This window comes from Vombatus ursinus, unplaced genomic scaffold, assembly GCF_900497805.2.
Source record: "Vombatus ursinus unplaced genomic scaffold, bare-nosed wombat genome assembly UNPS02014801.1, whole genome shotgun sequence".
Classification (NCBI taxonomy): domain Eukaryota; kingdom Metazoa; phylum Chordata; class Mammalia; order Diprotodontia; family Vombatidae; genus Vombatus; species Vombatus ursinus.
The window spans coordinates 544,799-558,435 of NW_020954579.1; the positions used below are offsets into that span (position 1 = coordinate 544,799).

The following is a 13,637-nucleotide window of genomic DNA, read 5'->3' on the forward strand; positions in this document are numbered from 1 at the left end:
GGAAATAATAATAGTACCTACTTCTGAGGGTTGTTGTGTCCTACCTGCTCCTTCTCTGTGAGAGACAAGGGAAAGGAAAGTTGTAAGATGTACAAAAGTACAGTGATGGTGACTGAGTGGTGAGAAAGAAGACAGAGGACTTAAAGAATCACACAGGTTATTTTAGATAACCAAAAAAATGCCTTGGCTATTGGTCCTTTAAATGTGAGCTCTTTGTCCAATGATCAATGAGTATATTCATTGTTGGAATTGCTAAATCATAGCAATTTTGACATTCTTTCAATTAATGAAGCCAGAAGAACAAAGGAAATATGGCTCACAGGTACTCCTTGGAGAGGCAAAGCAAGGAGCTGGTAGAGTGGGTGGTATTTTCTTCCCAGTGGTTAAAAGTAAGACAAGATGTTCCAAAAATCTCAGCAATATTAAACTATTAGAGGGTTAGGGTCAGGAAGGGTTAAGTTATTAAAGGTTAAAACAGCACGAAGACTTTTGGGACACCTTATGTTATTTCATGGTAGTAATGATAAGTATTTCCAAAAAGACTCCCATGAAAATAAATGTAGCTTATGTACCAACATCAGTTGCTAAGGATAATGTGGTAGAGAAATTCTACAAAGAATTTGATAAGATTCTTCAAATGCAATCAAGACATATTGTATTTCACTGCAAAGGGGGGAAAGGGTGAGAATAGGGAGAAATATGTTACATGTATTGTCTCCCCTTTTAGAATGCAAACTCCTTGAGAACAAAGACTGTTTTACCCATCTATTTGTGTCTTTGGCACTTCGCACAGTGCTAAGCATATAGCAAGCACTTAATAAGTACTTCATTCATTCGATATATGGGAAATCATGATTGAGGAGAAGGAACTGAGATTTGTAGATTAGACAGGAGCCTTACACCTCTATAATAATAGTTAACATTTATATACTGCTTTAAGGTTTGCAAAAAGCTTTAGAAATATTATCTCATTTTATTCTCACGCCAACCCTGGGAGGTAGTTACTATTATTATCCCTATTTTAAGATGAAGAAACCAAGGGAGACAAAGACTAAGTGATATGCCCAGGGTTATCCAGCTATTAAGTATCTGGGACAACAGTGGAACTCAGTTCTTATCGATTCTAGGTCTATTGCTCTATCCACTGCACCACTTTTCCATGACCACTTTCTTCAAAAACAGAAATAAAACAGAATTGATACCAAATACCACCAGAAAAATGAAATTAACTATGTCTCCATATAAAGGAAAAGATCTGTTATTGATGTGGGAGTTATCCCTAAGTCACCTGTCTGTGTACAGTCAATTCGTCAAAGTTGTCAAAATTTGTTTAAAAAAAAAAGAAGGAAGAGGAAAGGGAGGAAGAAAAGAAGACAGAGAAGGAGGAGGAAGTAGAGGAGGAGGAGGAGGAGAAGAAGAAAGAGAGGAAGGAGAAGTAGAAAGGAAAAGGAGGAGGAGGAGAAGAGAAGGAGGTAAAGGAGAAGGAGGAGAAATAATGATAAATATAAGGCATACAACTAAAATGGATTAATCCTGAATTCTTTAAGTAAGTTACTAAGAACCAAAACAACAACAAAAAAAAAGCACAACAGAAATGACACTGACACCAACTATAATGCTACTCAGAATTCTAAACAATATAAAGTAATTGCCACAAAGAGAAGATCAAAAGAGCCCAGAAAGCATCTTAGTAAAAACTTAACTTGTTTCCCAGATGGAGAAAGATGACTGCCAAAAGTCATAAGAGTTTAGATCATAAACTTATCTATAAAAATCTTACAAAGAAGGATGATTGACAGTTATGATGAGTATCATCTCATAAAGCAGAGAGGAATAGAGTGAATCAGTATTAAACAAAGCATAAAACAAGGAAACATACTAGCCAAAGATCGTCTATTGTCAGAGAGGATAGTCTTTGCAGAATCCAAAAGAAAGAAGGATTCTTTATATAAAGATAGTGAAGTCCTCCTGATGTTTCCAATTATAGATGTTATTGTGCTGATGGCATGAAGTCCAAGATGCAGTGGTTATATACCATAGGGTTTTCTGAATCAAATCAATTGACTCAAGTATCGACTGATGTTCCAAAGACAAACAGGATCCATATCAAACTTTTACTTTTTCTTTGAAATATGATAATACCTTACCCTAGATGATGATAATTATAGTCCACCGGTCTGGATGAAAGTAAAGAATTACTCATCCAAAAATTGGAAGATAAATAATTAAAGCAACCTAGCCCCACCCTATTATTTTTAAGATAATAAATATCCTAAAGGTAGGTGCCTTCCTAATAACAATAATAATAGCTAGCATGTATATGGAGGGGACCCATAGGAGTTAGATGTTAATTGCCCCTCCAAAATCATCCAATTATAGATAATTCATGCTGATTTAACAGATTTTTTTCTAACATCATTTTTCTCAGGCAGAATTCAAAGAGAAACACCCCTACTCATTGTGTATAAAACTCTCAGAAACCATCTGAACTAAGCAGTCTCTCTACTTTGACTCTCTAGCTACCCACAGACAAGTTGAGCTTTCTTCAAAGGCCATGTCTCTTCGGATTTCTAGTGGACCCAGGCTCATCTGCTCATGGTCTGGAGCTGGGTCAGTCAGAATACCCAGCGGTAGCACTAGCTTTGGGAATAACAGCATGTGTGGCAGCTCTCTTGTAGGAGGTGGAAACTTAACTGGTGGAAGTTATGGAAGCTGCTTCGGTGGGAGCTCAGGGGGAGCCCCCAGCGGGAACCCTGTTGGTGGTAGCTTTGGCAGTGCTTCTTGTGCTGGCTTTGTGGGGAATGAAGGCCTCCTCTCCGGCAATGAGAAGGTCACCATGCAAAACCTCAATGACCGTCTGGCTTCTTACCTGGACAATGTGCGAGCTCTGGAGGAGGCCAATTCTGAACTAGAGCAAAAAATTAAAGGCTGGTATGAGAAATTTGGTCCTGGCTCCTGTCGTGGCCTAGACCATAACTATAGCAGATATCAGCTGACAATTGAAGAGCTTAAGAATAAGGTAAGAAATCCCAAGTTTGAAACAATTCCAGGTATGCTTGGCTTCGAAACTATGAATTCCCTACAGACGTCTCTACAATAAGGTGATATCCAAACTTGTGTTATTTGTCATGTATGATGGATTGTTATAATTAATTTTAATTAGCAATTCTTATTCTTTTAAGTCATAAAGGTTTAAAGTCCTTTTCAGTTCTAAATGCTGTGATCTTATGATTTATTTTATACAATATTTATACAATAATATTTTATACAATAATATTCAAGAGGACTGAATTTGAAATTAGAAAACTGTGGCTCAAATCCCAAGCTTTGCAATTTACTAGCTGTATGACCATGGACAAGTCTCCAACTCTCACTCAAAAATTAAAATGAATAGACTGGAATGATAACCTGTTAACCAGAATCCAGATTGACATCTGTGATCTTTAATGAAATAAAACTACACCAGTACTTTTTTTTAAGTCAAAAGCATTTTAATTGCTTTTTAAGAAAGCTGTTCATTTAGTTTTGTAACACATTTGGTCTTGTGAAATGAGAATTTGGCTCGTAAATGCATGTTATGAGTTTCTCTCTCTTTTGATCTGTTCCAGCTTATCTCTTCCACCACAAGCAATGCTAATGTTGTTCTGCAGATTGACAATGCCAGGTTGGCTGCGGATGATTTCCGTCTGAAGTAAGGGGTATACAATAATGCTAGGGATGATGTTCAAGGGAGAAATGTTTCTTTGCATTTATGGGCAGCTGTGTGGTACAGGGCAAAGAGTGTTAGACTTCAAGTCAGACGGACTTGAATTTAAATACTGACTCAGACATCTACTAGTTCTGTGACATTGGTTAAGTTGGTTAAACTTAGCCTCAGTTTCCTCATCTGTAAAATGGGGATAACAATAGCATCTAGCTCACAAGATGTTGAGGGGTTCAAATGAGATAATACCTGTAAAGCACTTTGCAAAGCATAAAGTGCTATATAAATGCTAGCTGTTATTAATTTTTGATTGAATATGCTTCAGTCCCCAATAAATACAGCGATGACAAGAATGATAGCAAAAAATGTGGAAAAGGGATTCCTATTATACTACTACCAACCAAAATCATGATTATAAAATGGTTATGAACAAAATACTGCCTATAGTAAAAAATTAAATTAAATTAAATTAAATTAAAAATGTGACCAAAAAAGCTTGAATATGTCTTTGGAATTCTACTCCAATGAAATAAGTTGCAAGAGATATTACTGTGAGTAGGATACGTGCTATCCTAGTGCCTAGCACAGTGCCTAGCATTTAGTAAATGTTTGTTGATTGATTTATAGATAGAATTGTAAAAAAAAAAAACAAAAAACCTCCTTATGCTTCCCTAAGTGTACCAAAGACCTAGTTGTTAGTGTCATAACTAGGGTGGAGTGACTGGGGTTTTTCTCAGGAGGCTGGACTGAAATGTTGCCAGATTTAGAGAACACTGAAGCTATTTGCGGCAGCTAGGTGGTAGAGTTGCTAGAGGGCCATGAAGATTCATCTTCCTGAGTTCAAATCCGGCCTCAGACGTTTACTTAGCTATGTGACCCTGGACAAGTCACTTAATTCTGTCTGCCTCAATTTCCTCCTCTGTAAAAGGAGCTGGAGAAGGAATGCGAAGAAAACCCCAAATGTCAGACACAACTGAAAGGACTGAACAACCAGATAGTATATGCAGTCCTTTAACTCATTGTTTTTCTTGTTGTTGTTGTATGTTTTTCCAACATAAATATAAAAGCGTTTCACTAAAATGGGAAGCTACCAATTGATGGGTTGGAATGATAGATAGAGGAAGCATTTATTAAGCGCCTACTATGTGCCAGGCACTGTGCAGGAATGAGCTCCACCTCTGCTTTGCTCTGCTCCTTCCTTCCCCACTGTAACGTAACCTCTCAAGCAGTGGTCTCCTACCGGTGTCCTAGAGGGTAAAGTGAGGATTCTCTGTCTTACTCCACCCACAACTGAGACCACATTTTATGCCACTTGCCACAAGAACAGTTTGTGGTACTAATAATAATTTTCCAGAGCAAGTTATTATTAATAATTTATATTGTATATATATATAATTTATACTGTTAATGATATATTAATAATAATTGCCCAGAGGAAATTATTCCTACTCCTATCTTGGTCCATTCTGATTTTCAACTTAAAAGGAATTTGGTTTTATTTTTATCTTACCTTATGCTGACCTACTTTGTCCTGAAAATCAATGCAATGCTCTCTAAGGTTTGAAAACGAGCTGGCTTTTCATCAGAGTGTTGAGGCGGATATCAATGGTCTGCGTAGAGTCCTGGATGAGCTGACGCTTTGCAAAACAGACCTGGAAATCCAGTATGAAACTATGAATGAGGAGCTGACTTACCTCAAGAAGAACCATGAAGAGGTGAGAAGTAAAGGAAAGCCCCATGCCTTCTTGGGCCAACTAAACTCCTTCTGGTCAGTTAAAAATATAGTAATCATGCAGGATCCACCTTTCTGCCAGACTACTTCTCCCATCTTTAATGGCCCAGTTCTGGGGCAGAATCATCCGTGGCCAGAACAGGGAGGAATAAAACTTAGTATGCTCAAGGTAGATTATTCCAATCCAATCCAATAAATTCTATTAAAAGCCAACCTCTGGGGATAACAAAAACAAGAAAGAAAGACAATCTACCAGGAAGCCTTTGTAGTCTTATTATTATGTAATATATGTAAATATAAGCAAGTATAGGACATTTAAGGAGGGGAAAAAGCAATAATAACATAGTAGCCTTAAGGACAACATAGTAGATAAGACTGATGGACTTTTAGACAGTAAGATCTGGATTCAAATCCAGCCTCAGACACTTGTTTGCTGTGTGATCCTGGACTAGTCATTTAACCCCTCTGAGCCTCACTTTCCTCATTTATAAAATTAGGGAGTTTGACTCTTTGATCTTTAATGTCCCTTCCAAGCTCTAAATTTACAATACCATAAAATCTCAAAAAATTCATCTCTGGTGTTCTATTCATTCAAAAACTCTGATGCTATTGATGAGTTTACATCTATACTTTTCACTCTCTTTGTTATATAGATATTTATTTCTTTAAGAAGGGAGACCTGTTACAGTTTATCATAAAATTACAAAGTAGGGGAGGAGGTAGACAAAGAAGCCAATAATTTTTCATAGTCCTTTTGTAAGCCCCAGGCTCAGAGTCAATTGTTCCTTTTTGATTAATATAGATCTGGTTTTAGGGTTTACGTGAGGCAGAGCTGAGCAAGTCATCAGCCTCACTCTCTTCTCCAGAGTCATTTTTGTGTTTTGATGGCTCAGAGTGAGAGTAAATAGCAATTGTTCCTGTTCTGGCCAGAAGCTCTGAGAATCTTCCCCTCCCAGATTGGTTCTCTTATGAAGGCAAACTAGGCCATCTTTTGCCTCAGTTCTTACCTAACCTTTAATTACTGAATGGACATTGCCTCAGACAAACTGAGACCTGGGAAAGACATTAGCTTAGAAAGGCCGAGATCTCCCACTGCATGCCGGGCCATCATCAGTTGTCTTGATCTATGTCTTGCTGCTGGAATGAGGCTGATGACTTTGCACAGCCCCATCTCACTTAAATCCAATGCACTTGCAAGTTAAAACATCATCCTCCTGATGTCATTGGTCCTCTTTGAGAATGAAGGACCAACAACAATATAGATCTGGGACTACATCATAGCCATTTTTGTGGTAAAGGGGGAAGAGCATTGGTCGTAGGGTCAGAGGTCTTGGGTTCACATCCTGTCTGTGATACCCACTGCCTGTGTGACCACAGACAAGCCCCTAAACCTCCCTGTGCTTCAATGTCCTCATCTAACAAATGAGAAGGTTGGCCTAGATGCCTCTGAGGTCTCCTCCAGCTCCAGTGCATTGCACCTAATAGTTGCTTAATAAGTATTTGTTGAATGAAACATATTCATTTGGTACTCTATGTTTAAAAGAGCAGGAGAGTATAGAGTACATTTTATACAGTTTCACCAAAAAATGTTTAAAATAGAAGGGAGGAAGGGAAAGGGAAGGGAACAATTATTAAGACCTCCTATGTGCCAGGCACTGAGCTAAGAGCTTTACAAATATGATCTCATTTAATAAGGTCTCTAAAGAATCTTTGAGATGATACAGAAATAGATTTAGAACAGGACAGGTTCTTAGACATAATTTAGTCCAACTTCCTCGTTTTACAGAAAAGAAAGTCAAGACCCAGAGAGGCTCAGTGTCTTGTCCAACACAGCAAATGGCCAACTCTAAATTCAAACCCAGGTCTACTAATTCTAAATCCAGCATGGACTGCCTTTGCCTAGCTTGGAAAGGTGCAGTCACATGGTTTAATATCTTCTTTAAATTCTTACCTCAAAGAACTTAAAACAATAGCCAACATCATACAAGCTCTCCATAAATGTTAGGAGTCTGGAAGAGTTTTTGTTTTGTTTTTTTTATTGAGGGGGCTGGTTTTTTATTTTAAATCAAACCTATGATTTCATTGGTATTAGTGAATTTCCAGTGGTTTCCCTCTTCGAATTATTGTTTTTATTTATCCTGTATATAGCTTGTTCTGTATATTTTTGTTCACACGCTGTGTGTGTGTGTGTGTGTGTGTGTGTGTTTTCCCCTCCACCACCATTAGATTATAAACTCTTAGAGGACAGGGGCTGTCTTTTGCTTCTTTTTGTATCCCCAGCACTTAGCACAGTGCCTAGCACACAGTAGGCACTTAATAAATGTTTATTAAATTGAGCTTCCATTAAAGTGGCCAGAGTAGACTGATAGAGTTCTGCAGTTTAGTCTTAGCAAATTGTCTGGGGGCACTGAGAGGTTCAGTGACTAACCCAGGGTAACACTGTATCAGTGTGTATTGTCACTGGACAAGACTTGATTGCACGCCTTCCTAAGCCAGAAATTCTTAACCTCTTTGCATCATCAAACCCTTTGACAATTTGAAGAAGCCTATAGATGGACCCCTTCTCAGAATAATCTTTAAATGTATAAAATAAAATACACAGGATTACAAAGAAAATAAATTATTTTGAAAGTTGCCAAAACAATTTTTAATAAGTTCGTGGATCCCAGGTTAGGAATTCCCGCATTATGCCAAACTGTTAACAACTTTTTTTTTTTTAAAAAAGGCAAGAAATCTCATCAAAGAAAGGATTCAGAATGAATTTTAATCCAATACAAAAAAAGTATTCAGCCATCAAACCTGATAAGGCAGCTCTTTGGTTTTCTATGTACTGGTATCAGACTTCACTTTGACAGTCTTGGTGTTTCCCGTTCAGGAAATGAAAGCCCTCCAGTGCGCTGCAGGTGGGAACGTGAACGTGGAGATGAACGCAGCCCCAGGGGTGGATCTGACCGTTCTGCTGAACAACATGAGGGCGGAGTATGAGGACCTGGCTGAGCAGAATCGCAGGGATGCTGAAGCCTGGTTCAATGAAAAGGTAGGTCAATCACAGCTGATATTCATCACTCCGCGCTCTTTGGTACTCACCAAGCTGACTTAACCTGTCTCCTGATGCAGAGCGCCACCCTCCAACAGCAGATCTCCGACGATGCTGGGGCCACCACTTCCGCCAGGAGCGAGCTCACGGAAATGAAGCGGACGGTCCAAACCCTGGAAATCGAGCTACAGTCCCTCCTGGCAACGGTGGGTGAGAATTGTGTGGGTCAGGCGCTTTTGCATGATTTAAAGACCTTTAAAAGAAATGCGTCCTCAGATACAGAGCAGGAAGGGACCTTCTAATTCAAACCACCTTGTTTGACCTCATTTGTAGAAACTGAAGTTAAGAGAGGTCAAATGGTTTTCCTAAAATTGCATAGGTAGCATCTTTGTACACACTGGCTGCATTTTACTTTCATATTTTTTGATGTAATCTGCTTGGTTGGTTGGTGCATTCAAGCTCTAGCTTCATAATCTTATGCAAACATAAGAATATATACAAAGTCAACACAAGGTCATTTCAGGAGGGCTTATCAAAAGCCTTTTAAACAACTATAAATTATATGTGTCCAGCTCAGTTTAACTAAGAAATTAATATAATTATTCCACCAATGTGCTATGTTGAATTCTTTATCCAGTTTTACAAAATAATGCTCAAACTACTTTTAAAAAATACAAATGGGAAAAGGACCCACATATACAAAAATATTTATAGCAGCTCTTTTTGTGGTAGCAAAGAATTGGGAATTGAGGAGATGCCCATCAATTGGAGAATGGCTAAACAAGTTGTGGTATATGAACGTAATGGAATAAAAAAAAATACATAGCTGTGATTTTGTTGATTTAGGGAACTCCCATTGTGAAAACTCCCTCTGCCAATGAAGATCAGCAATTCATGTATAACTTAGAAATTTGGGCACTAAAAGTTAAGTCACTCTACCATGATCACACAGCTAATATGTCTCAGAGGCAGGACCTGAAAGTCAGGTCTTTCTGGCTTTGAGATCAGTCCTCTCTCCACTGAGCCACATTGCCTGTGAATTATTAGTAACACACAAACCAGAAACCAAATCCCATTATGACCAAAGAATGGAAGCCATTCAGCCTTAGCCTTCTGTTTGCTGTGTTTGAAGAAAGAGGACAGTGTGGAGACACATTTTCCTTTTCACTAGGCAGGAGGGAAAGGAAGTGCATGACATATGGCATTTTTTAAGTGTTAAATGCTAACTCTGTCATGTCCGTCATGCCAACATATCTCAGGAAAATGAGCTTGAAACCAAATACACCATACTCATGGACCAGGTGTCCATTCACATAAATGTAGGGCATCAGCCCTGAGAGATGACTTCATGAGTGTACTTTTAAAAACATCATTCTGAGAAGGCATCCGCAGATTTGACTGCAGAAAAGGGCCATGACCCAAAAAACAAGATTAAGAACCCCTGCCCTAGATCCACTGGGCCAATTTTCACCATTTGACTCATTTGCCTGACTCCTCTAACTTAATTCTAATCTCAGATGTGCCTTTCTCCTGTACCCACAGAAACACTCACTGGAATGTTCCTTGAGTGAAACAGAAGGGAACTACTGTGTGCAGCTCTCACAAATCCAGGCCCAGATTGGGGCCCTGGAGGAGCAACTCCAGCAGGTCAGGACTGAGACCGAGGGCCAGAAACTGGAGTACGAGCAGCTGCTTGATACCAAGATTCGTCTGGAGAAAGAAATTGAGACCTACTGTCGACTGATTGATGGGGATGGAAGGTAGGGAAGTCCACTAGAAAATGTGGTTTTTATTCAATTTCATGATCACAAGATTTTTGGAAACCACAACCAATTGTCACCAAATTGCCTAGGGAAATGAGAGGTTAAGTAACTTGCTCAGGGTTGCACAGATCAGAGGTAGGATTGAATCCAGGTCTTTCCTAGCTCTAGCTACTCTAGCTACTATGCCATGCTGCCTGTAATAGTATTATACTCACAATAATTCTATTACCTGCCCTTCCAATCAATATCATTGTTATTTTCACATGCTCCCATTTACTACTTTTCATGTCAATTGATTATTACTAGATTCATGATTCTCCACTCCCGCTTCTCTTTCTTCTTTCCCTTGTCTCTCCTCCTTACTTCTGACACTCCAAACAAATAACTTCATTTAGTAGCCATTTCTCGCTTTAGCATTGTAACCAGTCTATTCTCCCTAAATAACATCAAACTGCCCATCCCAGACTCATCTCCCTGATTTCTTGACTGGCCTACCTAAAAACTTCTTTCTGGCTAATCTGTTAAGAATGAATGAATGCAATTAATTTTTAAAAGCATTTATCAGGTGGTTACTATGTGTTAGACAATGTGCTAACAAGTAGGAATACAAATATAAGCAAGCAAGACAGTCCCTGCCCTCAAGGAGCTTACATTTTAATTAATAAAGAAAATACATAAAGGTTGAGTTGGAAGTCAGGGGAGGGCTGATACATAGTACTGTTGGAAGTGGCATAGAGGCCTGGTTCCCTGTAAGATAAAACTCTGTGGCACAGGCAGAGTCCAGGTTTTGGTGGTAGGGGGATAAGTAAACTCATCAGCAACTGAGTAAGGTAGAGAGAAATGGATAAGTCTGTTGGCCTGAAGTAAAGCTAGAAAGAGCAATTCCCCAAGTCCCTAAGGACAAAAGTGAATTTACATTTCTATGTGTCTACCTTGTTACTTTAGAATGTTGAGATTCATGAGTGAAAGACAGTTCTGGTCTTTTAAATAAATGTTAATTTCAGATTAAATGTCATTTAATTTCAGGTTCCAAATATATAGGCCTTAGTGTCTTCTACAGCAAACCTAGATCTGATTTTGGTCTTTGATGCAAAGTTCACTTAGGTTTAAATACGCTTGCTATCACACCAAGCAGAAAAAGAAAAAGAAAAGTCATCTTTATTTTTATTTTCACAGTTCATGCTCCAAAACAAAAGGCTATGGGTCAGGAGGTCCAGGAAATTCAACTAAAGGTACTAAAATGCATTCCTATTTTTACTGTTTCTTGTAACCATCCATCTAGCAAAAAAGGATGCTATCCAACCTTCTCAGATCCTAAGGACCCCAGATCCTTAAGACTTAGGAAACAAATCCTAAGAAGTCTCCTCAGGAACATAGAGATTAAATAATCAACTAGCAAGGCTCAGAAGCTGAATTTGACTCTAGGTCTTTCTGACTCTAGGTGGCAAAGTAGATAGAACACTAGACTTGGAATCAGGAAAACTCATCTTCTTAAGTTCAAATCTGACCTCACATACTTACTAGCTGTGCAAGTCACTTAACCTTATTTGCCTCAGTTGCTCATCTGTGAAAAAGTAAATAGCATACCACTCCAGTATCTCTGCCAAGAAAATAAATTAAATAAATGTAAGAGAAAGAAAGAAAGACAGAAAGAAAAAAGAAAAAAGAAAGAAAGAGAAAGAAAATCGAGATGAATAGATAGATAAACAGATGGGTAAATAGGTAGAGCATTCTTCCCTACTATATGCCAGGCACTGTGCTATCAATGCTGGGGATACAAAAACAAACAAGTAGAACACTTGCCCTCAAGGAGCTTACATTTTAATGAAGAGAAGAGAACACTTGTGGGGAGCCAGAAGGGGGGAGGGGAGTAGAAAGATGTGTAAAAATTGCTGGGAAATGGCCTCAAAGATGAGGAAATACCTCATGTTTTAGGTGGCCCTTGAGCCCAACTTTGAAAGGAGCTAGGGATTCTGACAAGCAGAACTGAGAATTGAGTGCATCCAGCCTTGGGCTGGGGGAGGGGTGGTACTATATAAAGCCATGGAGTTGGAAAATGGAATGCTGTACATGTCTCCTAAAGAACTATCTGTTCTGCTCTCAGAAGCAAGACTTGTCATCCTAAGTGTAAATGCATATGAAACATGTATGTGCTAAATTCCCATTCCACATATATTATATTATTCCATATATAATAAACATACATATATACATACATGCATATATACACACATTTATACATATGTACATATGTGTGTATATATATATGTTTCCAAGGCTTGCCAATTTCACCTTTACAACACCTTTGAATACATCCTCCATCCCTCTCCCCAACTCCAGGGCAGACCCTCATCACCCCCACCCATTTTGATTATTACAATAACCTGCTTGTGAGTCAGCCTGCCTCAAGTCTCTCCCCCCTCCAATCTGTCCCCAATTCAGCCACTAAAGTGATTTTCCTAAAATGCAAATCTGACCATGTCACCACACCCTATTCAATAAACTCCAGTGGCTCCCTATTGCCTCCAGGAGCAAAATTTTAAAATCCTCTGTTTGACAAAATCTTTCATAATCTAGCCCCTTCCTACCTTTCCAACCTTCTTACACCTTACTCCCCAGCAAATACTCTTTGATCCAGTGATACTGACCTCCTAGCTGTTTTGTGACCAAGATGCTCCATCTCTTGGCTATGGGCATTTTCTCTGACTGTTTCCCATGCTGGAATGCCCTCCCTTCTCTGTTCTAGCTACTAACCTCCCTGGCTTCCTTTGAGTCTCAGCCAAAATCTGACCTTCTATAGGAAATCTTCCCCAACCCCTCAATCCTAGTGCCTTCCTTTTATTTTCTATTTATCCTGTATATAACTTATTTTGTATATGTTTGTTTGCATGTTGTCCCCCCTATTAAATTATAATCTTCTTGAGGGCAAGAACTGTCTTTTGTCTCTTCTTGTATCCCCGGCACTTAGTAACTGATACATAACGGGAGCTTAATAAATGTTTATTGATTGATTTAATTTGTATTGCACATGTTTCATTTCTAGATCTCTCCAAAACCACACTAGTAAAGACGGTTGTTGAAGAGCTAGATCAGCGAGGCAAGGTCCTCTCAACCAGGGTTCACTCCATTGAAGAAAAGAGCTCTAAGCTGAGCAATGGCAAAGCAGAACAAAGGGTCCCTTTCTAGGGAACCCAGGCAAGAGAAGGAGGGCAAAGGATTCTCCCAAGATGCATGATTCTAAATATGAGAAGAGAAATATTTTCTGTTCTTAAAGTACTTAGTACAAATCTCTGCTTATGCTTTTTCCTTTCCACAAATAGCAGGTTTGGGGCTTTTTTGCTGTTAAATAAAGAATCAAATATACATGTGTTTCTATTTTTGAGTGTTTTAATCATCATTTCT

At 38.8% G+C, this 13,637-nt stretch overlaps 1 protein-coding gene across 1 annotated transcript; it reads left to right on the top strand.

Moving 5' to 3' along the window:
* Positions 1 to 2,478: 2,478 nt before the first annotated feature.
* On the top strand, positions 2,479 to 13,589 carry LOC114050804 (keratin, type I cytoskeletal 28-like). Its single transcript, XM_027872733.1, has 8 exons — positions 2,479 to 3,019; positions 3,609 to 3,691; positions 5,262 to 5,418; positions 8,311 to 8,472; positions 8,553 to 8,678; positions 10,015 to 10,232; positions 11,412 to 11,467; positions 13,279 to 13,589. The coding sequence occupies exons 1-8, from the start codon at positions 2,555 to 2,557 to the stop codon at positions 13,419 to 13,421; spliced, it is 1,410 nt and encodes a 469-aa protein (XP_027728534.1). The 5' UTR covers positions 2,479 to 2,554; the 3' UTR covers positions 13,422 to 13,589.
* The last annotated feature ends 48 nt before the right edge of the window (positions 13,590 to 13,637 follow it).

What these genes read in the sequence shown, in the direction of transcription:
- LOC114050804 (XM_027872733.1), top strand. Translation starts at nt 2,555, where the DNA reads ATGTCTCTTCGGATTTCTAGTGGACCCAGGCTCATCTGCTCATGGTCT. An exon ending in TTGAAGAGCTTAAGAATAAG is followed by an intron (nt 3,020 to 3,608) that starts GTAAGAAATCCC and finishes GATCTGTTCCAG; the next exon opens with CTTATCTCTTCCACCACAAG. An exon ending in GCGGATGATTTCCGTCTGAA is followed by an intron (nt 3,692 to 5,261) that starts GTAAGGGGTATA and finishes ATGCTCTCTAAG; the next exon opens with GTTTGAAAACGAGCTGGCTT.